Below are 25,388 nucleotides of genomic sequence, written 5' to 3' on the forward strand. Positions count from 1 at the left end.
TACTGTGTGTGCACGGGTGTGCATGCCATGGCATGCAGGGGGCAAGGCAGAGGACTGCTCTGTGGAATCAGTTTTCTCTTTTCACCTCTGTGTGGGTCCTGAAGATCAAACTCAGGTCACTGGGCCTGTGTGGCAGGTGCCTTTACCTGCAGAGCCATCTCACCTGCCCAATCACGGCTTTCATAAAGATTCTCTAGTCATGTTCGTTATTCTGAATAAGTAGAAGTGATTTAGATGTCTATTGCCAGATGGAGGAGCCAAGTGCATACTACAACAGAACATTACTCAGCCTTTGAAAAGGAAGGCAATTCTGATACATTGTATCATGGTTAAACCCTGACTCAGCCTTTGAAAGCAAGGCAACTCTAATACATTGTATCACGGATGAACCTTGAAGTCATACTACCTGAAATAAGGCAAGCACATGAGAGCAAAGCAATTTTTCCATATGATGTATCTAGACTAGTCACCCTCACCAAGACAGGGAGTAGAGGATGCTTTCAGGAGCTAAGGAGACAGAGAACAGCTTGTTGGCTTTTACCGGGTATAGACTTTCAGTTTGGGAAGATGGGAGAATTGGCAGTGGCAATGGAGCTACAGTACTGTTGATGCACTGAAAGCCATCAACCTATCCACTTAAAAACAGCTAGATCAAGAAATGCAATGTAAAATTTAGAATTTTAGAATTGAAAGGAAAAGAAGAAGAAGAAAAAGCCAAAACTGTTTCATGTTTGCTAATTAAAATTAAAAGAGACTTAGCAGAAAAGGCCAGGGGACCAAGAGCTTAATTGCCAAGGTAATAACATTGGAGTTTCATTAGGTACATAGTGAGCACCTGTCACTGACCTCTGAGGCGCTCCTGTCAGGTTCTCAAAGCTGCAAATAAAGATCACTGAAATTCTGGAATAGAGGCTAGGCATAGAGGTTTACACCTTTAATCCCAGCACTTGGGAGGCAGAGACAGGCAGAGCCCTGTGAGTTCGAGGCCAGCCTAGTCTAGTGAGTTCCAGGACAGCCAGGGCTACATAGTGAGACCCTGTCTCAAAATCAAACAAAATATGTACAGATACATATGCATATACACACATATATTATACATACATATTCATATATACATGCATGCATACATACATGAATAAAGGTTCTCAAGCAGTTTCCAAAAGGCCAACACTGGGAGTGTTGTCTTAATGGTAAATTTCTGATCTAGCACACAGGAGGTCCTAGGTTCAAGCTCAGGACTGCAAAGCCAAGCCAAGCCAATGAGAGAAAGACTAAACTGCACCATTCCTCTTAACATTAAACACAAAAGAAGCATTAAAGCCACAGCTTGTGTGATTTGTTGAGAGTCTGGTGACAGTGTGGGATCCTGAGCACCACCATACCTGGTTTATGTCGTGCTAGGGATGGAGCCCAGAGCCTTGTGTGTGCTAGAGGCAAGCTGAGTCAAGTTGAGGGTCTTTACAGAGGCAATCAAGTAAAAATGAGACCACAGAGGCAATCCTTATCCAAAATGATTGCTAAACTTATAAAAGTGGGAAGTTCAGAGACAGATGTACAAGGAGAACACCTCCTGGCCATTCATTCAGGCCTGGTGGTGCTGGTCCACAGCCTCAGCTGCTGGAGAGGCAGAGGCAAGAGTATGGAAAGCTGAAGGACTGCCTGGCCACAAAGTGAGTTCAAAGCCAGCTTGAACAACTTACTGAAACCCTGCTCCAAAAACTGCCAGGCTGGGCATGGTAGCATATGCCTTCAATCCCCGCACCCAGAGGATAGAGGCAGGGGAATCTTTGTGAGTTCAAGACCAGCCTTGTGTACATAGCAAGTTGCAGAACAGCCAGGATTACAAACTGAGACCCTGTCTTAAAAAACAAAACCAAAAAGTAATTGCCTAACATGCACAATGTCCTGGGTTTTGTTTATGACTGTCTCCAACCTGGTTCTTTAAATATATGAAGTGTCAAGATGCCTTTCCATTCTTACGTCCTCCTGGACTAGCTCCATCTCCAGTGACCTCAGGGTGGACCTGGCCTGACACCCAGGGCTATCTTTGTTCTGGCCAGCTTTACAACAAGCATTTAATGCTCATACCCAGACATGTTGGGCAAGAGGAGAGCTAGCCATTCCACCAGATAGCTCTCTTTCTGGATGGGCAGCAGCTCTAATGGAAAACTGGGAGTCACCTACAGAGAAAGGCAACCTTGTGACTATAGGCCACTCCACCTGGCTAAAACCAGACTGGCATTTATAATCACTAAAGCCTAAGCCACACCAGGTGGACCATGCAAATCTATGATTCTCAGCAATCATTTCTGTCAGGCTGAATCTGATCCATGGCATATCTGTTGGCAGAAGAAAGGAGGTGTGCTTCTAATGCACCACATCCCATACATACATGAGGATGCACACACGTCTATACGAACTCACATGCACAAATTCACACGTGCACACAGGCTCTAACCTCCACTGGCTATTTGGCCATGGGAAATTTATTCTCTGAATTTCAAGTGTAAGATGAGATTAAAAGGAAAGCATGCCTCTAGAGATGTAAAGGTTGATCGTGTGTGTGTGTGTGTGTGTGTGTGTGTGTGTGTGTGTTTATACACATTTAAGTATAAAGGTATGAACACACACATGCCATACTTATGTGGAAGTCAGAGAACAACCTCGGATGTCAGCCCTTGCCATGCCAGACCAGGCATCAGGCTTTCTGAAGCTTCCTGCAAAGAAGCCAGCCACTAAGTCACTTCAAGGACTACATATTCATGCAAAAGAAGGATGAGGTCATGGAGATCAACCACAGGGCCCTTAGTGCTGGCACAGTATGATGGCATGCTTGCAGCAGAGCATCTTGGCTGCTTGCTGCTGCACATGCTGGCCTCACAGGCCTGTGAGCTTCCAGGGATTTGTAGGAATGCTGAGATTTCAGTCTGGAAGTGGGTTCTATGGAGTCAGACCCAGGTCCTCACACTTGCTTAGCAAGTGCTTTGCTGGCAGAACGGCCTCCCCAGCCCTGGTAAAGTATTTTTATTAAGATCAAGATATTATCACTGTGTTCTCAACCTATGCTCCAGAACAAAACAGGTCCACTTGGCTTCCTGACCCTCGTTTCCATGGAAACTATTTGGTCAATGGAATTTGCGGCATTAGAAGGTAAACAATGCCTGTTCACTGACTGGTAGATCCTAGAGGGGCATTCCCTAATGGCCATCATTTTCAAGAAAAAGACTTTATGCATTAATTCACCCACAGGTGAGATGGGCCTTCACCACAGTTGCACCCATTCTCCACTGGCCCTCCCAGAACTCTGACATTCCTCCACACGGTTCCCACAGTTGGCAGCAACACCATGACCATTGGGCTGGGCTGTTTGAGCCACGCCTACCAAGACACACACAAAGTCAACAGTAAACAGAACACATAAAAATGAAAAGAGCCTGCAAGATAAAAAATTTGGCTTCAAAGCCTTTTGGTTGTTGCAGCAGATACCTGGGGCTACACCCTTGGATCCTATCCAAATCATCTGCTCTCATCAATAAAGGGCTTTGATGGAAATATTAACGAGCACAGCTATTCTTAATAGATGCTGACCCACTATTGATGGTACACAAGCAACTTAATCCCAGCTGGGAGCAGGATCACATGCCTCCCTAGCAAATATATATTTGTTATGATAAAAGAAGGTTGTTTGTAGGGCACTGGTGGCACACAACTTTAATTACAGCACTTGGGAGGCAGAGGCAGGTGGATTTCTGTGAGTTCGAGACCAGCCTGGTCTACAGAGTGAGTTTCAGGACAGCCAGGCTATACAGAGAAACTCTATCAAAAAAAAAAAAAAAAAAAAAAAAAAAAAAAAGGAAATAAAGAAAAGAAAAGAAAGAAAAAAGGAAAAGAAAAGGAAGAGAAAGAAAGTTGCAGAACAAAATGTTAAGACTAACCCCATTTTGCTTTTAAACGCACCCTTTTAACTCATGTAGATTTAAAGGGGAGAAACACAATCTTAAGGAACCACAACTGTTATTATCTTTTAAAAAATGTTTGTGGGTGGGCTGTGGATTTCTGTGTTGATTGAAACTTTTTCAAGTAGTTTTTAAATTAAAATAATAGTGGAACTAGTGTGGTGGCTCATTGATTAAAAGCATTTTCCCCCAATCAAGTAGACCAAAGTTCAGTTCCTAGAAGCAGCCATGAAACAAGCTAGGCATTCCGTCCATACTTGTAACCCTAGCTCAGAGGGGGATGGAGACAATTTACTGTTGATGAAGCTATCCAATTTAGGATGAATTAGCATCCCCTCCACACATATTCCCTTTTAACTTTTATTATTGTTATTACTATAATTGTGTGTGTGTGTGGTGTGTGTGTGTGTGTGTGTGCACTCTTGTACATAAATAAGGAGGTCAGAAGAGACTGTTCATCTGGTGCTTGCAGCATAGCTGAAAAACCTGAACCCCAGATTTGAGGAGAGATTCTGCCTCAAAGAAATAGGTGGAGGGTGATAGAGGAGGGCACCGGATGCACACTCTCTTCTGACTTCCTCATTTATGTACAAGAGTGCACATACACACACACACACACACACACACACACACACACAAACAATTATAGTAATAACAATAAGGAAAATTAAAAGAGAATATGTGTGGAGGGGGGTTGCTAATTCTTCCTAAATCCAATAGCCTCAGCAATAGCAAATGAAGTATGCTAGAGGCCTAGGAGGTATTCTGAGTTCCTAATAAAAGCTCTGGTAAGGAACATGACCCTTGAACCCTGCGCACTAGGGTGACTGGGCAGGGTGCACCTCCCTCTACTCATCTTCCTGGGGCAGAAACTTCCCTGAATAACATCAACCCAACATGGCTTATCTCAGCATTTTATGTTGCTAATCACGATGGCTTCCTGAAACTCACAACTCCCAGGGTTTTCCCAGGCTAAACAGTGCTCAAAGGTAGTTAGTACAGTTTATACCCAGGAATCCTCTCAGGAGCAGGCTCAGCCCGTGAGGTCTGAACAATGTGGAAAATTACAGCTCACAAACCACTGCTGTCTCACCAGCTCACCGTGCTCCATTCTTTGATGGCTGAGTTCCTATGACTTGTAAAGTACTTTTTAAGGGGTAGAAAGGGACCATGATGACAAAGAAGCTGCTGTACCCCCAGGAGCTTGTAAGCTACTAATATGCTCAAATAAGGCTACATGAAACAATGGTAGGCATAGACAATGTATGGTACTGAGAAGCAGGGTAGCTTGGAGGTTAAAGCATGGGGTCTACATTTCTTGGGTCATAATATGGGTTTTAACACTAGCTATGAAACTTGAGAAAGAGACTTCATCCTCAGTGTTTCAGTTACCTTAGTTGTAAAACAACTTTCTCTTCCAAGTGTGAAGGCTAATTTAGCTGACATGTTAAGAGCTTTGAGCAGTCTCTGGCACATGTTAAGAATTCTGTAAGTTTCTTATTATTTGGTTAAAGGAAGCAGAACCTTAATCTTAACCAGAAGTGGGACTCTATGAGAAAGGCACCATCTAGACGTGATGCCATGTGAGCTGGGTATAAAAGGATAGTGCTGTCCTTTTGAGGTCTGTGGGTCTCAGAAATTCATCATTATCCATCACTGAACAACAGACATCTCTCAGGCAAGATAGCTCAGGTACAGCGCAATGTTGACATGTCCAGAGATTGACATGTGGCATACAACCTAAGCTATTTGGTCAGCAGGTGAGACAAACATAAACAGAGAGTTAAGGGCAGAACTCTTCTAGTCGACAGGGAACAGATAAAGAGACTAACACTAAAACATGAGTTCAACAATTCTGAATAATGGAGTTTCTCCTAAAACTCTCTCCATTACAAAATGATGGAAGGGAAAGGCACAGGTTGAGATCAGACAAGCGTTTTACCAGGATGGCTTTTATAGCCTTTCCAGAGCCTAGCAGGGTATCAGTGTGGTTGGGTTGGGTTTATTTGAGAGAGTGAACTCAAACAAAGAAGACCATACCTGAAACTCCTTAGGGATTCTCCCACTGTCTTCAAAGTCACCCTCCTGGGAGGGAAAGCAAGGGAGAAACAGCTAGCATTCAGGTCTCCTTCACACACAAAAAAAGTACAATCAAGCCTCTGTTTATAGCTCAGGACACAGAGGAACTCTGGGGCTCTCTGTGACCCCTTTTGTGGAGGCAGAGGTCTTAATCTAAAGACACTCTGGGGTTTCATCCATCTTTCTGTTCTCAGCTTCTGAAACTGGGGTTCACCCAAGGGGGAAGGGAAATCTATCTCGGGGGGATGGAAAAGATGACAGAGGATGGTAACAGGAGTTTGCTAATCAGTTTGCAAACTGGATTTCCCTAAGGAAATAAACCAAACGAATTTATGTCTCCCTCAGGTCAGGTCCACTCCTACTGTGGCATCCTGCCAAGCTGCCCTTCAAAACACCAGGTGTGGCCTCTGTGGGCATGGCTGGAGGAGGGGTGTGGCCTCCCCTCCCTGCTCAACATAAACGTATCCAACCTCTGGAACCTACATGCCAGGCCAAGTGAGAATGGAGCAGACACCATCTAGATAAGGATTGTTGTGACCCTGAACTTGTAGCTTCATTATCTATATCAAGGTGGTGGTGGTGGGGTGGTCAAGGTTTTTATATAAAGGGCTAGATGAGAACTATTCAGACTTTATAGGCCATGGTGAAATCCACTCTTAGCTCAGAGATATTCAAAACAGAGCAGCCAGATCTGTTTGAGCATCAGCATCTAGCCTCCACTCTCACCATGGGAAGGGACCGTTCTTTCTCATGCCAGGGCTGTAGCCTCATAAAATCTACCAATAGGAAGGCAGGGGCCTCCCTTGCTCTCTCAACTCTCTCTGGATCACTTCCGTACTAGCCACAGAATGTGCCCAAATGCTATGATCTGAGAATAAAGTCTCTAAGTCCACAAATGTACACAAAGATCCTGCTATATCTAGAAGTGCTTGGATCCCTGCCCAGCCCATCACCTTGATGGCTGTCTGCAAGGCCCAAGGGATCTTGCTGGCTGCCCTAGAGTAGCTGCCCTTCCAAGAAATCCCCAATGCTTAGAGAAACACTCTCATCCTCAACTGTACTCACAATCACATGGGGTACTCCCCAATAAACACGGTACCAGTTAGTTCATGGTTTCAGCCTATGTCCCATATGGTTCAAAACCTGAGTTGGCTTTATGCTGCCTGGTAACTCTATGTCGAACCAAGGTTGAGAATCATTGACTTAACCCAATAAATGAAATTCCAACTGTGGCAGAGGAAGAGGCAAGGTGAGTACTTGGAGACCAGAATCGTCAAACTTGTCACCTGGGCCATCCCACCCACTTGTCACCTGCTTCCTTCCTAGGTAGGTCAGAAGCATCAGGCTGCATGGCTGGATCCCAGACTTCTCCTCTTAAGTTCTCATTTCCTGAATGGTTGTGAAGTGAAGTTTCTTTGGGACCCTGACTGCTATTATACCTTGTACAGTTCTCCTTGGATTTACCAGAACATTGATCTGTTTGTCCTTGTATCCCTATTATGAACACATATTGCTGACACTGCTGAGATTATGAGCACACACAGCCACCATGCCTGGCTGGTAGGCATGCAATATACATGTATATACACATGCACACACATACACACACACATATGTATATGTTTGTTTGTTTATTTATTTATTTATTTATTTATTCTAGGACTTGAACTCAGGGCTCTGAGTTTGTGTGGGGTGCACTGAATCAACAGAGCATACCTCCAAGGTCTCGAAAGCTTCTCAAGTGGTCACTCATAGCTTCACACAACTGGGTTGAACAAGCTGAGGAACTGAGGGTTCAAGACAAGGCAGATTCTCCTTAGGGGAGAAGTATGAAGCAACAAGAGTGGGGGAGGGTGGGAAACAAGCAGCTCAGGAAGCCCCAGAGAGGGAGGTATTTGAAATACCTGGGAAAGGTAGAGAGATAGACAAGACATAAAAGAGTCAGGCTGGGGACCCGAATATTAAACGTGGAGTTTGGCTTTGCATAGGTTCCTGAAGCAGAAGAAGCAGGCGGCTGGATTTTGCACGTTAGAAAAGATCATTCTATGGTTGACATTTAGGAGACACAGCTCAACGGAAGAGGGAAAGAGGCAAGCACCACTGTTATTCTCCTACGTGCTGGAAAAGTACTGGGGCCATGTTAAACTGTAAAGCAGGTAACAGATGAAGCGCTTCAGATTGAAGTACCTCAGGTTTAGCTCCAGTGAGCCAGCCCTTGCACTCAGGCAACTGAGGCTCACTGACTTGGAAGGGTGTGCCCAGCCACCAAGAAGCTTGGTAGGGACACAAAGGTCCAAATCAGCTCTCAGTGTGTATCAGCATTAGAGAAACATCAACAGAGACCACATTTAGGCCTCTGTAGTGGCTTAGGAACAAGGCTGGAATGGTTCTGTACACTCTGCAGAATACAGGTGGGATGCTCTGTGAATCCAGTGTTCTTCAGTATCCTTCAGAGCCCTAAGTCTGACCACCCTGCACTGAACAAGGCAAGATGGAAGAACAAAAGACAAAAACAAACAAACAAACAAACAAACAAACCAGTCAGTGTTTTCCCGAGCCTCTGTCATCTGTTAGTGGCAGAGGCTTTTCGCTTAAGCCCTGATGATGCCACAATTCTAAAACTCTACTACCTAGCCTGTCAAGAACCGGCTCAGGGGGATCCTAAGCAAGAGCCAGGCAGTTTTCGGGATGCAATGAAAATCTGTCCCCCTCCCTCAGTGGATGCTCCAACCAGCTTCCTTCCTTCAGGGGCTGAATTACCCCCAAATCCCCATGTCCCTTCCTCAGATCCTACAGGATGGAAGAGCTATTTGCACACTGTCCTTGAATCCCACAGGGTACAGGAAACAGAGCTATACGGACTGTTTCCTCCACTGAGAAGAGGAAGCTGGAACACCTGTCAGTCTCTTTCACATGCCAGTCAAGGGGAATTCCTTAGTTTGAACCAACAAGGCAGGAACAAGACCCTGGTGAGTACAGCACCAGCCATGGAGTGAGGATGGGCAGGCCTGTGCTGGGTTTTAAGAGAGAAAGCCTCTGCCAAGGAAGGGCTGGCTAGGAAGCAAGCTTATCCCATGGCCTTGTTTGGATTTGTTTTAGTTTTTTTTTTTTCTTTAATGCCACCGATGGGTCACAATGCCAGCTACAAGCAGCCAACAGTCTCTTATCAAGAGGACATGGTGCTGGAGAGAATCTGTGACAGGCTTCACATCCCCTTCTGCTCTTGCCCAGGGTCTGAGCTCAAAGTACCTGACTACAGGACAGGACAGCATGTGCCTTCCACTCCAAGTTCACAGCCTAGCCACACAACTGACTCCACTTCAAAGGCCTATGCTGGGAGATTCACCTTCAATTACAAATCTCCTTTCAAAATCACCAAGCCATTCATGTTACTTTTTTTTTTTAATTCCACCCCCACATCCCCCAAGGTCACCATTCTGGCTGTACCTATTCTCCAAACACTTTATCTTCCCACGGTTGCCATAGATAAAACTATTTTTAGTGCACAACTGGTTTGAAGGCAGATCCTGATTCTTTTTTTTTTTAATTTATTTTTTTTTATTCCCACTGGTTGCTGTGTATGAATGACTCTCAGAGTTTTGTTTATGGGTTAACAGAAACCACCCCCCCACCCTGAACCCTAACAGGCTGCCTCCTCCCCGTTGAGACAGTTTCAGACGAAAGGGAAGTAAGCCCATTTGCAGGTGGCTGTCTCTGAACAAAGGGTGACCTGTGACAGCCTGGTTGGACACTGCCCTTGCAGCTGACTCAGGGCAACTCCTGCCCTGCTTTGATAAGCCCTGCGGATAAAACTGATCTATTTTAATAACTAGCAGACCTTTTGACTTTGAGACATGGTGCTGTCCTTTACGAAGTTCACACTCAAGAGCCACGCCGTTGAGTCACAAAACAAACTAAAGCATCTCATAGTGTTTTAAGAACATGTACGATTCTGTGCTGGACTAGGTCCATAGCTACCCTTGGCTGGAGGAAACCACAGGTTGAGCACACCCAAAGTATTCCAGTTTGAGATCATCTCCTTGCCAGCATCACAGAGGGAGTGAGAGAAGGCCGGATTTCTTGAAAATTTTTCAATTTCAGAAACAGTTTTCATGGCTATGTATTTACTGTATATATTTTCTTGTGCTTCAAAAGTTTTTTTTAATTATCTTAAAAACTCTTAGTGTTTTGTCCCAAAGCAAGTCTGACACACATCGTCATACAGCCTATGTCAAGTATCCACTGAGATAAATGATAGTTCTCTTTTTACCTTGTCGATTGCCTTTGTAACTCCTGACCCTGCTGGGAGACTAAGTAGCAGTTCACCTGCAGGGAGAGGCTTGCCCTACACACCTCAGAAAGAACCTTTCTTTTAGGGTCACTGAACCCTGGAAATACTCTGCTCGCTCTACAAACTCATTTGTGATAATATCTGCCTCCAAGAGCAGAATGGAACTGAGTGCCCAGCCCTGGGGCACACAGAAATAGATCTATAAATATTCAGTGAGTCAGTTAGTCAATCAACACACACACACACACACACACACACACACACACACACACAGGAGCCTTTAAAAAGATTTTGTCCACAGAAGTTCTAGAATGTTCCAATCAGTCCTACATAGTCTGAATTCGGAAGCCTGAGTTCTTCAGACCAAAGTTTCGATGCAGTCTTAGCCAAAAGACAAAGCATTCCAGTATGTCCAGACATCATTCAAGAGAAAAATCTCAAAGATGCTACTGAGTCTACTGGCTATACCTAATTCACTCACAGGATCCCAGCATCAACCTAAATCAGAGTCTCCCTGTGGGTAGGGGCTGCTGCACACAGCTCAGGGCTAACTTTGTAATGATTTTATTCTTTGTCAACCTAAATTTTGTTCTGATTAAACAAAGCCTTCCATGGGAAAGAGTCAAATGCCCATCTTGCAATAGGGTAAGCCCATGGTTGGAAACTCACTAACCAAATGGGAAGCCACTTTATTAAGTTAATGACCAAGCAACCAGAGTTCTATGAGCCTTAGGTGTCTAACATATACACACAAACATAAATACACACACACACACACCACCACCACCACCACCACCACTTGGCCCTCACCCAAAAGCAACACATGCCTTTCGTCTATAAATGGAGAAAAGATAAACACTAAAGGTCAAATCAAACTAACCGGACTTGGGAAGGGGCTTTTGGAGTGGGATTTAACCTGTTAGAATGAACGGTGGAGATACGTGATTAGTGAAGAGGTAGGTATTTAATAACGTGATACCAGAAGACTCAGAAAGCTACAAGCCAAGCTCCTAGCAGACTTCTCTGAGGCCCTGATCTTCGAAGGGGCATAGAATGTCAACCTGACAAGCCTGGCCATTCTTTCAGGAGCATCTGGGAGGTAAGAACTGATTCAGCAAAGACTGTGGCTAAACACATTTCTTTAGGGAAATCTCCCTGGAGGTGATGGTCAGGGCTTAAAAAAAGAAGTTCCTGCGTAAACTAGAGTCCTGCACAGCTAGACTCCGAGGTGGTCAGCTGCTCAGCTCTGGTCTGCAAACAGGCAACCACCTTGGCAAAGCTGGCTCCTGGATCAGAGGCTGTCTGTCACTGGTGGATGGACATATGGATGATGCTCCCAACCAAGAGATGCAGAAAAGTTCACGTTTCAAGTATATTCAGGGCAGAGACCTCAGAAACCTCTCCCCTGCCTTTTTTAAACTGATGCCACATTTAAGCTTGGCTTGACAGTGGAGACGCGAAGGAGAAGTAAGTTCTAGGTATCCCAGAAAGTCCCCTAAGCCCTCTCTTCCCGCCTCGGGAGCATCCAGAGGGAGGGTCACTGTGGAGTCCCGGACTGGCCAGGAAACTTGAGCCAAGACTGAGGTATCGACAGCCAGAAGCATCCTTCTCCCCACATCCCTACAGATGGGGCGACAGGGATGGGTGCGAGAGATCCCCAGCAGCTCCTTCTCCAGCTAGCTACTTACCCTTCTACTGGGCGTTCCAGGCGACTTGGCGCCGCCACCTGAGAACAGGGTGACAGTGGACGTGGAGCGCAGCATCTCGCAGCGGCTGTGGAGCAAGGGCTGGGTGCCCGCGCTGCTCCGGGGCAGGATAAGCGTGCGGGGCGCACCCTACGCGGGGGAGGCTCAGACACTAGAAGCTACGGCTTCCGCAGGGCTGGAGCCCAGGAGGCGGGGCCTGGGAGGGGCCTGAGAGGGGCGGGGCTAGGATTCTGCCAGACTAGTCAAGCAGCATTCTCTCCCCAAAGTTGAGCGTCTCCTCTCTGTATCTCCCTGTCCAGTCTTCCTGCACACACTGTGGGTCTGGTCTCTGTATCCCCTGTCCTTTTGGCCTCACGACCCCAGAGCTTTCCATCAAACCCCAAGGACTACTGGGACCCTTGGTCTTTGTCACTTTTTTTCACGGTAACTACTGAGTGCCTATTATTTGTGCCTCCTAGTGAACGACCGACTCCTGTCCTCACAGATTTGCACCCTAATGGTGACCCTGAGAGAAGACAGTTGTCATTTCTGTGGTAGAAAACAGGTATGTGTGCTGGGAGTGTGCAACTGTCCAAAGGTCCTCAGGAGCCAGAAAGAGGCTCCCAGAGGAAGTGACTAAGCTGAAGACCAGAATTGCAAGGCTGTCCACATTCATTCAGTGATTGCTGTGTGTCCACCTGGCAGGACTGACCACCCTTTGCGTCAATCAATCTTCACAACCACGCTTTGGGGGTAGGTGTCATTATCCTGCACCCCATTTTGCAGGTGAGGACACTGATTCATCAAGGGTTGAGTAAGGCAGGAGGAGCCCCACCAGGTGTTAAGTGGCCAAGCTAAGAGGTGACCTACCCTGTCAGCCCCTAGGGCCTTTCTGGAACACTCTGCTGCCCCCTAGCAGAGATAAGCAAGGCAAGGGCAGATCTGGGACCCTTCCTTCTTAGGCATCCTGTCACAGTGCCAGGAGCTGATGGTGGAGAGAAGCTAAGGAGAGCTGGGGCCTAGTCACTAAGAACCTGGTGTGTGAGTGCTTAGGCCTTTAACATCAGGACAAAGTGCTTCGGGGGAAAGAGAGGGAGGACACAGTATCTCCATTCACCCTTCAAAGCCGAGGCAAAACCCAGCCTTCTCACCAACCTCCTAACCTGAACCCCGACGGCACCCCTGAACCTAGAAGCTTTGTTTCCCTAACTTCTGTGCACTCTCCTCTCTCTCTCTCTCTCTCTCTCTCTCTCTGTGTGTGTGTGTGTGTGTGTGTGTGTGTGTATGTGTGTGTACCCATGCACACGAGTGATCCCAAGGTTGCACCACCAGGAAAGACGTCAAAGAATGTTACCAATCAGAATTCCTCGTGATCCCACAAAACTTGCCCCTTTGGTGACAACAGTCATGTTTTCTGCAAGTCTGCATGAAAGCCGCAGGGCCTCTTCTCTGCCAGCTCTTCCTGATGCTTTCTACCAACCTCATCACCACTGTGTGTGTGTGTTTTAAGATTTACTTTTTATTTTTAATTTTGAGTTTGCCCAGGTGAGTACAGGTATCCTCAGAGGCCAAAGGCGTCCAATCCCTTGAAGCTGAAGTTAGCTCAGTTGTTAACCACCCACCTTGGGTGCTGGGAGCTGAACTCTAGTTCTCAGCAAGAGTAGTAAGGTTTCTTAATGTTGAGCCATCTTCCAGCCCTCTGCCTCTGTCCTCTTAGATCTGTATGCACTTCCTCCTCAGGCTACACAACCCCACCAGGTAGATTCTGTTAACATCTTTGATTTGCAAAGGACAAAACTAACGCCAGAGTTAATGGGTCAATAGCCATACATATCGATTCCACTCTATTCCCATCTATAGCTTCTTCAAAACAAGGAATCCATGAGAGATTTCCCTCTGTCCTCCTCCACACAGCCTCTGCTTCTAGTCCTGACATCTGTAAGCCTAAACTCTAAGTCTACCCTCCAATAAGTACTGATCAAAGGGCGGTGGTCGGGGCTGGAGGGCTAGCTCAGTGGTTAAGAGTACTTGTAGGACTTGGTCCCCAGCACCCACCTGGTGGCTAACAATAGTCGGTTGGCAACTTCAGTTTCAGGTGATCTGACACACTCTTTTGGCCTCCGTGGGCACCAGGTCTGCTGTGGTACACATACCTACATGCAGATAATACATCCATACACATAAAAAAATAAAAAATAAACCAATCTTCTAAAGGTAGATGTTAGAAGCCACTAGGAGTTAGAGATAGATGTCTGCATGGTTACCTCAGTGGAAAGAAACTAATGGTTAATGATGGTTTGCTATTTTGCCCCAAGGAGATAGGCAATGGGCTGTTTTTGCAGACACAGTCAAAACACCCTGGCATCAGTAATGTTTATTTATAGCACGGCAATCACCCAAGAGACCATCAAAGATTGATAGGCTCAGCACAGGGAGAAAGGGGATTTGCATATCTGATAGGCTCCGAGTGGACAGAAGGGGGATTTGCTTATCTACGGTTTGTGTGTTGTGCTGGTTAGTTGTTTGTCAACTTGACATAAGCTAGAGTCATCTGGTAAAAGGGAACCAACCACAACTGAAAAACATGTTTCAATCATATTGGTCTGTATGCAAGTTTATAGGGCATTTTGTTATTGTGATATGAGAGAGCCAAGCTCACTGTGGGTGGAGCACCTCTGGGAAGGTGGTCCTGAGTTATATAAGAAAGTAGACTGAGCAGGCCATACAGAACAAGCCAATAAATAATATTCCTCCATGGTGTCTGCTTCAGTTCCTACCTCCAGTATCCTACCCTAATTTCCTTCAATGAAGGTCTCTAAGCTGCAAGCCCAAATAAACTCTTTCCTTCCCAGGTTACTTTTGGTTATGGCATTTTATCACGAGTGACAGAAACCCTAAGTCATCCATCCACCTGAGGTTTTTTTTTCACCTTAATATAATGGTTTTGGTTATTAGCAAAGCAGCAAACTCCTCACCAACTTATAACTCTGGTTAAGAACGAGGTCCTGTTTTACATCCCTGCCCCACATCTAAAATACATCATTGGAATGTGCTAAGTGCTCAGTAATTTTGAATGGGTGGAAAAACATTTCAGAGCAACATTGCAGTTTATTCATGACCAATCCAAACAAATATGATCCTTGCCAGCCCAACTTATAAGGCAGCCCAGGGTCTCCCAGCAAGTCGTTAGTGTAAGTAGCCAAAGCCCCAGGATTGTCCCAGCCAACATTGGTGTCACAAGGTGTAGTAGGTGGTGATCAGGCAGGTGCCAGCCTTGACCCAGCTGAGAAAGATGAGACCACAGGGATACAATTGGGATACAAGCGCAAGAAGATGGCTACATCCCCAGAAAGGGGAAAGAGGCACAGGAAGGGAAATAGGGAGGGAAGCTAGACGTGAAGCAATGAAAAGTAGGGTGAAGGATGGAGAGGTGATTTTTAAAAAGGAGCCAGTTTTCTGTAAATAGTTCCAGAGGAAGATGCACAAATGAAGACTTTTATTTTATTTTTTTTTCAAATAAGAAACTGGGGCTAGAGAGACAGACCAGCAGTTAAGAGCATAGAATCCTCTTGCAGAGGACTCAAGTCTAAGCACCCAAATGAAATAGCTTACAACCACCTGTAACTCCAGCTGTAGGAGATCTTCACTCCACAGGCACTTGCTATTACACACACACACACACACACACACACACACACTATATATATATATATATATATATATATATATATGAATGAAATCATCTTAAAGAGGACTCAACGGCTGAGAACACCAAGGTTTGCAGAAGGCTAGGGAAGAGGATAGAAGTGATGGGGGAGGGGGCAGGGCTCTGGTGCAGAAGGCTATCAAGCCTTCTCCCAGCATGTCCTCCATGGGCCCTCCCTGGGCTCTCCCTACACATTGATGGTGGATGGATGTCATTGTCTGTACTGGAGGGACCAGGAGTCTGACAACACTTGTCTTCGCTGCCGTTGTAAGTTCTGTTGTAACAGCCTTTGCTGAAGCACCGGTGTGCAGAAAATTCTAGATGCCTGTATGAACGTCCTTCCTTTTCTCAGAATCAGTTTTTAATCAAACCTCATTCTCTCCCATCCTCTAAGCCTCTGCTTCCTGTTGCCTTTGTCGCTTTCTGATGAAATCTACCTAAACTTAGGGCATCCTTAGCTAAGAGGGCCTTAGGGTAGATCCATTTCTTCAGCAAAGTCCTGAGAAGCAAAGATTGTTTTTATTTCTGGGGAGAAATGACCAAGAATAGAACCACTCAGCAGACACCAGAGCACAAAATGGGTGAGTCCAGGGCACACTAGGACTTCTGTTAGTGTGCCCTCCTCACTTTGAGTCCCTGAAGAAATCCCTTTCTTCGGCTTACATTGAACTGTGACGATATCCCAGAGTCCTGGCATATTCTCTTCTGAATGCCACAGAGACCAAATGTTTCACAATGGGAAAAAGGACACATTTTCAGCCCTGGGCAAGGGTGTTGAATTACAGAGCCCCTTTGCATAAGTAGAATAAGTCTAACAGCCATATTGACAGGCCTCTGAGAGGCAGGGAGCAGGGTGCAGTGATAAGGCAGACTGAGAGGAACCCAATCCTCAGACAACTGGCTCCCTCAGAACCGCAGCGTTTATTAGCCCGTCTAGCCATGGGCTGGGTCTGCTGCTGACCCACTCTAGGGATACAAACCCATTGAAACAGGTCTGCGACCTCAGAGCTAGCCCAGCGAACAAACGGCACATTCATCACACTGATCTGTACTGTCCGGGCTTGAGTGAGCAAGCTTCCCCACAGGCTGCGATGTCTGTCTCTTGGTCCCTAGTTAGTAGCTGTTTTTCTGAGACTCTGGAACCTTTAGGAAGTGAGGTCTGGCTGGAGGAAGTGGGTTACTACAGGCAGGCTTTTGAGCAGTAGAGTCTGGCCAAAGTCCTGGTCCCATTCTTTTGCTTCCTGTTTGGCCAAGATGTGAATAACTGCTGTGCCACGTGCTCTTTCCATCATGGACTAAGCAACCCCTGCCACCAGGCTTCTGTACCTTGATGGACAGAAATCCCTTGAAATGGTGACCTTAAGTTGCTTCAGTGACAGGAATGAGAAGTTACCAATACAAATAGTGTTTATTGGACACTGGGGATACAGAGACAGGGAGAGCAGCCCCCACTTGCTAGGATTTGGTTATAAAATTGGGGAGAGAACAACATGTGGGTAATTAAATGATGGATAGGGCTCACGCAGGCACAAAGAGAAAAGCCTTTGGGCACATAACAATAAGGAAGGTGCTAATGTGTCCCCGGAACTGCAGATAAGGAAGTGGAATGATAGGTAGTTGGAGTGCCCTGCCCGTGGCACCAATACTAGGAAGTGGCTAGAGTAAGCTTCAACTGAAGCAAGATGACTCCAGAGTCTGAGACATCGGCAACTTGCCTTGTGCTCTGGGATAGAGCCAGATTGGAGGCCTGCACAGGTCCATAGAAGTAGGGGAAAGATGCCCTGGAAAGATGGTCCATGAGCTAGCTGGCCCTAAAGACTGTGGAGGAAGAGAAAAGAGGTCCTCGGAGGAGGAGGGGCTGGAGCAAGAGGCAGGCTCAGTAGGGCTGGGATGCTTGGATGTAGGAGCAGAGAAAGCAGAGAAAGCAGAGAGTCAAGTCCTAAGTGAGGGTGTGCTTCTAACATAGGCACAGTCTTGTCAAGGACCCCAGAGCCTCAGACTTGGAGGGGTGGCAAAGCCTTCCTTGGGGGACAGTGTGAGTGTTGACAGTGTGTGCAGAGAATGTCTGCCATAGCTTTCTCCTCTCTGGATGTTTCCAGACTGTTCCCTTATAGAACCCTACCAAGATTAGCTAAACCTGGCTCTTTGATCCAGCTGTATACCATAAACCCTGTCTCCTTGTTTTTCTGTATGCAATAACCCTACCTCTCCATTCAACTCTATAAAAGAAATGTGTGGCCTTTCCAGGGTGCTGTGGCTTCTCCCACAAAGGGCCTACCCCATCCGATCCTAGCTCCCTGTGACTGTGTGTCATTTCTTCCATCTCTTACTGCCCCTACTCAGGTCAAGTCCCCGAGACTGTGCATGGGTATGGCATGTGGTAGTCAATTTAACTCGAACTTCAAGGGCAGAGGGACTGCCTAGAGGGAGGAATTAGAATATAAACGGCCTCAGATCCAAGTGAGAGTTGTCTCACCTGAGGGAGTCTTGAACTTCTGAGCAGGGCAGTGATAGGATTTCATTTTCGTTAAGATGTTAGCAATCAAGATGCTAGTGGGTGGAAGGCAAAGGCTGAGGAGGCAGTCCATGGTGCAAAGAGGCTTTGAGCTGGGAGGCTGGTGTAGTCAAAACTTAAAAAGTCACAGAATTTAGCAGCCAAAAGCTGGAATTTTTGTAAATCGTTGGTCACCCTAGTGAATCGCAATCAATGATTATATATGTCACGTGGGGGCAGGGGGAAGAAGCCAGTTGAGAAGATGAAATAAAAGAGGGCTGGGGTAGCCCAGTTGGTGAAATTCTTGCCTAGCATTCACGAAGCCCCAGATTGGATTCATAGCAGGGAAAGAAAACCGTAGATTCTAGAAGGAGGCGTCGGTCAGATTTTCTTCAGTAGCTACCACTCTAGGCGTGTGGTAGAAACCCATTAGATGCTGTCTTAGTCAGGGTTAGTCTCCTCCATCTGCATCTCCAGCTCCTGCTTTTCCTGTTCCAGATGGCTCCGCTCACCCTCCAGCTCCTCCACCTTCAACCTCTTTGCAGAACGGGAAGCTGGCTTCGGATGAGCTTGTCTGGGCCCTCAGAATCTTCAACTCCACTCTCTGCTTCTGAACTCCAAGCTCCTCCAGGACCTGAGACAGCTGAGCCTCCATCTCCAAGCTGTGGGCATGCACCTTCTGAACCAAGTCCTCTGCTTCCCACAGGATCTGTGTCAGCTGGGTTGAGTACTCAGTTTGGGTCAGCTCACTGTCATAGGATCCCAGGATGGCACGCATGCCATCTTGCTCCTTGGTCAGCAATGCACTGTGCTTCTGGAGCCTTTGGGCAAGCACCTCATGTGTCTCCCTCTTCTTCCTCTCCTCCAGCAGCTGTGCACTGATCTGCCAGACCTCACCCTGGAGCTGCTGCTGAGCCTTCTCCAGACCCCGGGCACTGATGGTGATACTGTTATTCTTCCCCTTCAGGGCGAGCTCTTGCTGCTGCAGCTCAACCATGAACCTAGAAAGGTTCTCTGGAGTCCTGAGATTCAAGCCCATGGTCTGGTCCAGTTGCTCCCAGCTCTCCTTTGCAAGCAGCTTCTCCTCCAACTCTAGCCTCCAGCATCTCTTCCTGGTGGCCCAGCCTCCTTTGAAGACCTTCCAGCTCCTCTGTGAGCAGCCCATTGGTCTCCTTCATCGCCTTAGATGAGTTTTCTCTTTCACGCAGCCTCTTCAGCTCATGCTCCATTCTAGGCAGCCACATCAGCTCAGACTTCCTGCTCTTCACTACAGCTGCACCCTGCTCTTGCAAACACAGCTTCTGCTCCAGGTCCTTAATCTTCTGCTCATGGTCAGTTGACTGGCCTCTTGACTGGCCTGCAGCTCCTGGATCTTCTGATTTGCCTCCTGCCATTTCTGCTGCTGCAGCTCCTGCTTCTCAGACTCCAGGCACTTGATCTGTACCTTCTAGTCCATCGCACTCAACTGCAGCTCCAAGACACGCCCCTTCAATGAACTAGTCACCTTCCTGGCTGCAGCCAGGCCATCATCCTGTTCCCACAGCTGCTGAGTGGCAGCATCCAGGCTCTGCTTGCACAGCCTGTGGTGGTCCAGCTGCTCCTGCATCTTCTGCTGTGGCCTCAACGCTCCTGGAGTTGTTGAATGCGTGCCAGGAGCTCCTGGTTTCGATCCACCTTGCACTCCTAGTTCCTGGCATTGGTGCTGGCTGCTCTCTCCAGCTCCACTCGAGCCCCCTTGTGGCTCAGCTCCATCTGGTATGGTACTCAAATTGGTACCAGCATAGTGGGGTATTCTTGTAACAACCTGACCATGACTGTGGAAGGACTTTGGAACTTTGGGCTTGAAGATCCATTCGGTGTTAAGAGCTCTGCGGGATGTTATATAGGAGCTTGGAAGATAATGTTGAGATCAGTGCAGAAGATGGAGGCATGGCTTGAGAAATTTCAGAGGAAAGATTAAAGATTCTTATCAGGCCAGTTGCTATTTTGATTGTGAAGATTCTGTGGTTTTAGTTAACTGAGGCTGAATAATCAGCTGTGATTAACAAGATACCAAAACCACTAAATCGAACCTTTGTGTCACTGGGACTATTATTGATGCTGGTTAGCTGGAGCTAAGAAATTAGTGGTGATTAAGAAGAGACCAGCATCACTGAGGTAAAATCTTCTGGGAAGTGGGTTTTTGTTTGGTTGGTTTTTTTGTTTGTTTGAGAGCACAAAGAGGCTGTGTCCCAGAGATAGCCAAGGTTGTATGTACCTCGTGCTGCAGCAGGACTTGGTAATGTGTAAGAGTCACCTTAGGTGGTACTGGTTTTGAAGGCATGAGGGGGTCATGAAGAGAAGCTGAGGCTCAGCACTGTGAGATGCCATGGAAGGTCATTGGTGAAGGTTCAGTCTCAGTTGCAATCGATGACCCAGGACTGAAGAGGTCCAGCTGTACAGCATCGAGGGTTAGTGAGACACTTTTAAGGCCGGGTGTGATGGAAAACACCTGGAGTCTCAGCACTTTGGAGATAGAGGCAGGTGGATCATGGGTTTAAGGTCATCCATCCTCCACTATACAGCAAGTTAGAGGTCTGTCTCAACAAAACCAAACAAAGGTTGCCAGCTGCTTCAGAGCAGCCCATCCATCCCTCTGTGGCCCAGAAATTCTGATAAACTAGAAAAACAAGAGTCCTTGATGTTGACACAGCCATGCCTGCTGCCTGGCATTCGGGTTGGGATACTATATTTCAACGTTACATGGAACCCCAGGGTGAGTTCGGAAGAACATGAGCCATGTGACAGCCATGGAATGAGTAAATAAACTGGGAAAGAAGAAGAAAAGTTAAACACCCTCCACAGGCAGGCAGAGATGGGAGGAGATGGGTTGGGGAGGTGGGGCAGTGGGCAGAGTTAGCTTGGATATGTAGTTCGTGCTTTCTCCAGGATGGAACTGGTACTTTGCCAGTAGTCCTCAAGTCGACTGCAGAGCAAAGCCACCTGAGGTCTTGCTAATAGAATATTTCTGCACATTAGCCTACAGACATCATAACTCAGCGTGTCAGCATACAGAAATTGATACCCAAAAAGCTCACCCTGGGTTTTTGCTTTTTTTTTGTTGTTGTTGATGGTGGTTTTTGTTTTGTTTTAGTATTCTCCATCCTTTATAGTATGGCCATGGTCTAGACTATGAAGACATGTGTCAAAGACTAGCAAGGGCTCAGCCTCAGATGGACAATGAGACAGACCAGATGCAGTCAGTCACTCCTTTCAAATTCTAGACACCCAGGGCCCCAGGTCTCAGGTTAGAGCAACATATGCGTCTTTATGTACTTATTCATACTGGTTTTTTTTCCATCTCCAACAGATTTATTTTTAATGGAATTACCTGAAGGAAAAAAAATGGGGTACAGAAGTATGGACTAGAAAATAAATACAAATGTAAGCTGTTTTACTAATTTTATGATCACAAACGTGTACAGAGAGCAATGCCCTGTACAGAACACACCAGATTCAAACGGGGCGTTCCCTTAGCAAGGCTGCCGACTCCGTCTCTGGCGTTTGGAACTTAGGATGCAGTCCTTGCTTTTGGGTGGATCGCTGAGTGTTTGACACAGATCATGCTTTTAACCGGATTTGAACAGAAGAATGGCCACGTGACCCAGGTAGAAGTAGATGAAGTGTTTGGTTTCGTGTGTCACGTGACTGCCGAAGTTCTGCCCCACAATGCAGTGCCCGGGCGGTTGTACTTCTTGTCAAACTTCTACTTGATACGGATCGCAAAATCCTTTTCGATGTTGTACTTCTGTATCTGAGTAGCGCACTCCACTGGGTCCTGGTGCATCTCTTCCAACATGTCTGCATTTTTGATCACTGCCTTCTGGTCGCTGATGGCCGGCTGCTCCAAGCTTCTAGGTAAGGTGCTGACGCTGCCCAAGCAGCGCAGATGACAGTAGGTCGCTACCGAAGCACATCTAAGCTTCAATCAGGGTTTTTTAAGCCTTTGTTAATTTGGTATACAGGTCAGAGGACAACCACAGGACTCAGTTTTCTCCTGCCACCACGTGGATCCCAAGGATCAAACTCAGTTTATCAGTCTTGGTGGCCAAATGCCTTTACTGGTGTGCCACGTCCCTGGTCCTAATTTATTCATGTATTCACTTGTGTGTTGGGGGTTGGGCGTGATGTGTGCATTTGTGCACACACAGTGAAGTCAGTAGTCAACCTTAGGTCATTCTCTACCTTTTGAGACAAGGTCTCTTGCTAAATCTGGAATTTAGCTAGGGATTCCACCCACACACCCCCACACCCCCACCCCACCCCCCACCCCCGTCTCAGATGCCCGGCCAGCACTGGGATTACATGTGCACAGCACCATACCTGCTTGTTGTTGGTTTTCTCGTGGGTTCAGGCTGGTCAGCTTGGGTGAGAAGCACTTTACTGGCTGACCATCTCCGGAGCCTCTGAACCCCATTAAACAGGGAGCTTACACTCCTGTAGGCTTTGTTTACATAGTTGCTCACTTTGTTCTTGAGATAAGGTCTTATGCAGCCAAGGGTGGCTTTGAATCTCTGGTCCTCCTTCCGCTACCTGCCAAGTGTTGGGATTACAGGGGTGCACCACCATGCCCAGCTGATGCAAGTTTCTATTCCAGCCCCACCACTATTAACTGGAGTCTGGATTACATCACCACCTTTTTCCAAGTCTTAATCTTCTCACCTGTCAAATGACAGTAGTCCCTCTGGGGGCGGATGGGAGGCTGGACCGATACCATCAAACATAACCATATGAGTAGACTGTGCCACAGCCCTCGGCTGCTGGGAAGTCCTTTTGAGGAAACAGAATAGTCAGCTCGTGTCATGGGTAACTGTGAGTGTGGCAGAGAACAAAATGCCTCTTTAGATTTGGGGTGACTTCTTTGAAGCAAAAACGTTGAGTGTTATGGGTGGTGGTAGTCTGTAAGCCCAGCACTTATGAGGCAAATATAGGTGAATCTGAGTTCAAGGCTATCCTGGTCTATAGAGTAAGTTCTAGGATAGCCAGGGCTATACAGAGAAACCCAGTTTCAAAATGCCAATGTTAGGGGACAGTGTTTGGGAAAGAATATAGAGGCTTATATTCCCTGTCCAGTTTGCTGTATTAAAGAGCTTTCTGTGCAGAATTTATCTGTTCTCAGCCTGTGAGAGAGGACTAGATATCTTCAAAACAAAGAGGCACTCATTTTCCTCTATCATAACAAGACCAACAATACTCCTTAGGGTTATTCACCTACTTTTTTAATATTTTATGAACGTATTCAGGCAGGCTTATATTATATGTGTGGGGTGGGCATAAAATTTATTATAGAGCATAAGAGATGAATAATTGCTTCCTCTAAGTTTTGAGTTCCTCTGCCTTAAATATGTACCAGGCAAGTCCCGCGGGGCTTTCTGAGGTGCCAGCTGTCACTCCCCGGTATGGCCTCTGCAAGTGTCATGAGGGTTATTCATGACACAAAAGCTTTGTGTTGTCAAGGGAATACACCCTAACGTACTGTACCCCAATGTGAGGCTGTGCCCACCAGGGGAAGGGATGCCATCTTTATTCACACAAAGCCATGTAGGCTGGTGGGTGTTCTGAGTGTTGGGGGCTCTATTTTTAAGCATGATCCTCTCTCAAAAAATGCTGTTGTTGCAAAGTTTTCCTAGGTTGATTGACAGGGGCCCCTGTTCTCCAGTTGCTCAAGCCATGATCCCAGGGGCCATTCTTGCTCCCTCCACTCAATCTCATGCTTGACACTTCACATCTGTTCCACCTTCAGAATGTGCGGAGAATCTGAGCACTTTTCTCTAACAGGTCTTAAGCTACCACCACCTCTCCTCTTGATCCTTCAGCGGCCTCTTGAAAGGTCACCTCTGCGCTTGGCTAACAGTGTTGTGTTCACAGCACAGGCCTCGGCTATGTTTTTTTAATCCATGCTGCTTATCTCTACAATGGCTTCCCAGGTCTTTCGAGGGAGTCCCAAGTCTTGCACATTTAGCTAACATCTCAGAAAGACTATGTCAGAGGACATGGGGCCAGACTGGTAGGTATTTGAGGCAGAGGCCCACAACAGTACCTGGTCCAGCACACCCAGAAGTCATTCCTGAATAAGTACATGGTCTTTTGCCATATCCCTGTGGCTACAAGCCTGTCCAAATCAGTCCTTCAGGAGGCTACCACCTCCAGGCAGCAGTGGTGTGGGCTTTGTTACTCTACTGGCTTGGAAGGAGTCACGGTCTTCTACCTTCCCTCCGACCTAGCCATTCTGCCTCCACTACAGCAGGTCTGCTCATCTCCTCCTCTTCACAGACAGCTGTTGCCTGGCTTAGGGCTTTCCAGAACAGACAGAAAGCTGGACATGGCCATAACCCCAGAGGCAGAGGCAGAGGCAGAGGCTTCATAAGTTCAAGGCTAGCCTAGTCTACATAATGAGTTCCAGGCCAGTGGGACTACACAGTGAGGCCCTGTCTTGAAAAAGAAAAATAAAAAGTTGATTGAGACCTCCACAGAAGACCCTGAACTACAGGAACAGAAAAGAGAAGGGGAAAATGAAGCCAGAAAAGGCCACCCCAGCAATTGTTCTGGGACTGCCCTAACCTCCTCACACCCCTGTTCCTTCCCATGCCCCCAACAGCTCTCTTCCCTGTGAGTGTGCTCCTTTGATGTCAGAGACTAATCCTGCATCAGTGCAGACATCTGTCTTGAGACTCATCAGACACAAGGTGTCAATCTCACAAGCCCTGCTTATCTGCAACCTTGGGGCTGGGGTGGGAGGAAAAAGGGAGGCTGGATGCTGTTGCTAAGTCAGTAACCATGGGTGCCTGGCCGTGTGAGCACCTATTCAGCTGGGATCATGTCTCCACCAGGCTCTGTCTCAGACAGACTAGGAAGATACTCTGTGAAATACTGAGGTTCACAGGGGTTAGACTTGGAGTGGATCAGTGCCGCTCAGTGGGGCAGGAGGAAGCAGTCTGCCTTGCTGCCTGGGTTTAGAGAAGATGGAGTTCGGCTGAAATGGGAGGGAGCCAGCGTGGAAGCAACTTCCTGTGACAGCCTAGTCCATCACGCAGAAATGGGGGAGCCTGAGATTAAACAGCTACAAGCTGCCCGGTGGCTGAGTCTCACCACAGGGAGTCCTAAAGAGAATTCACTGTGGCACAGGGTGAGCTGCCAA

At 47.0% G+C, this 25,388-nt stretch overlaps 1 protein-coding gene and 2 pseudogenes across 1 annotated transcript in view; all 3 read right to left on the minus strand.

Annotated features, from left to right (window-relative positions):
• Positions 1 to 12,185, minus strand: part of Myzap (myocardial zonula adherens protein) — an 88,014-nt gene extending 75,829 nt beyond the window's left edge. The window contains exon 1 of the mRNA NM_001033208.4: positions 12,015 to 12,185. Coding sequence (NP_001028380.1) covers positions 12,015 to 12,089 — 75 coding nt within the window. The 5' untranslated portion in view covers positions 12,090 to 12,185. The remainder of the gene's footprint in view (positions 1 to 12,014) is intronic.
• On the minus strand, positions 18,662 to 20,166 carry Gm6018 (predicted gene 6018; annotated as a pseudogene).
• Gm2828 (predicted gene 2828) lies at positions 21,820 to 22,081 on the minus strand (annotated as a pseudogene).

This window comes from Mus musculus, chromosome 9 (genome assembly GCF_000001635.26).
Source record: "Mus musculus strain C57BL/6J chromosome 9, GRCm38.p6 C57BL/6J".
NCBI classification, from domain to species: domain Eukaryota; kingdom Metazoa; phylum Chordata; class Mammalia; order Rodentia; family Muridae; genus Mus; species Mus musculus.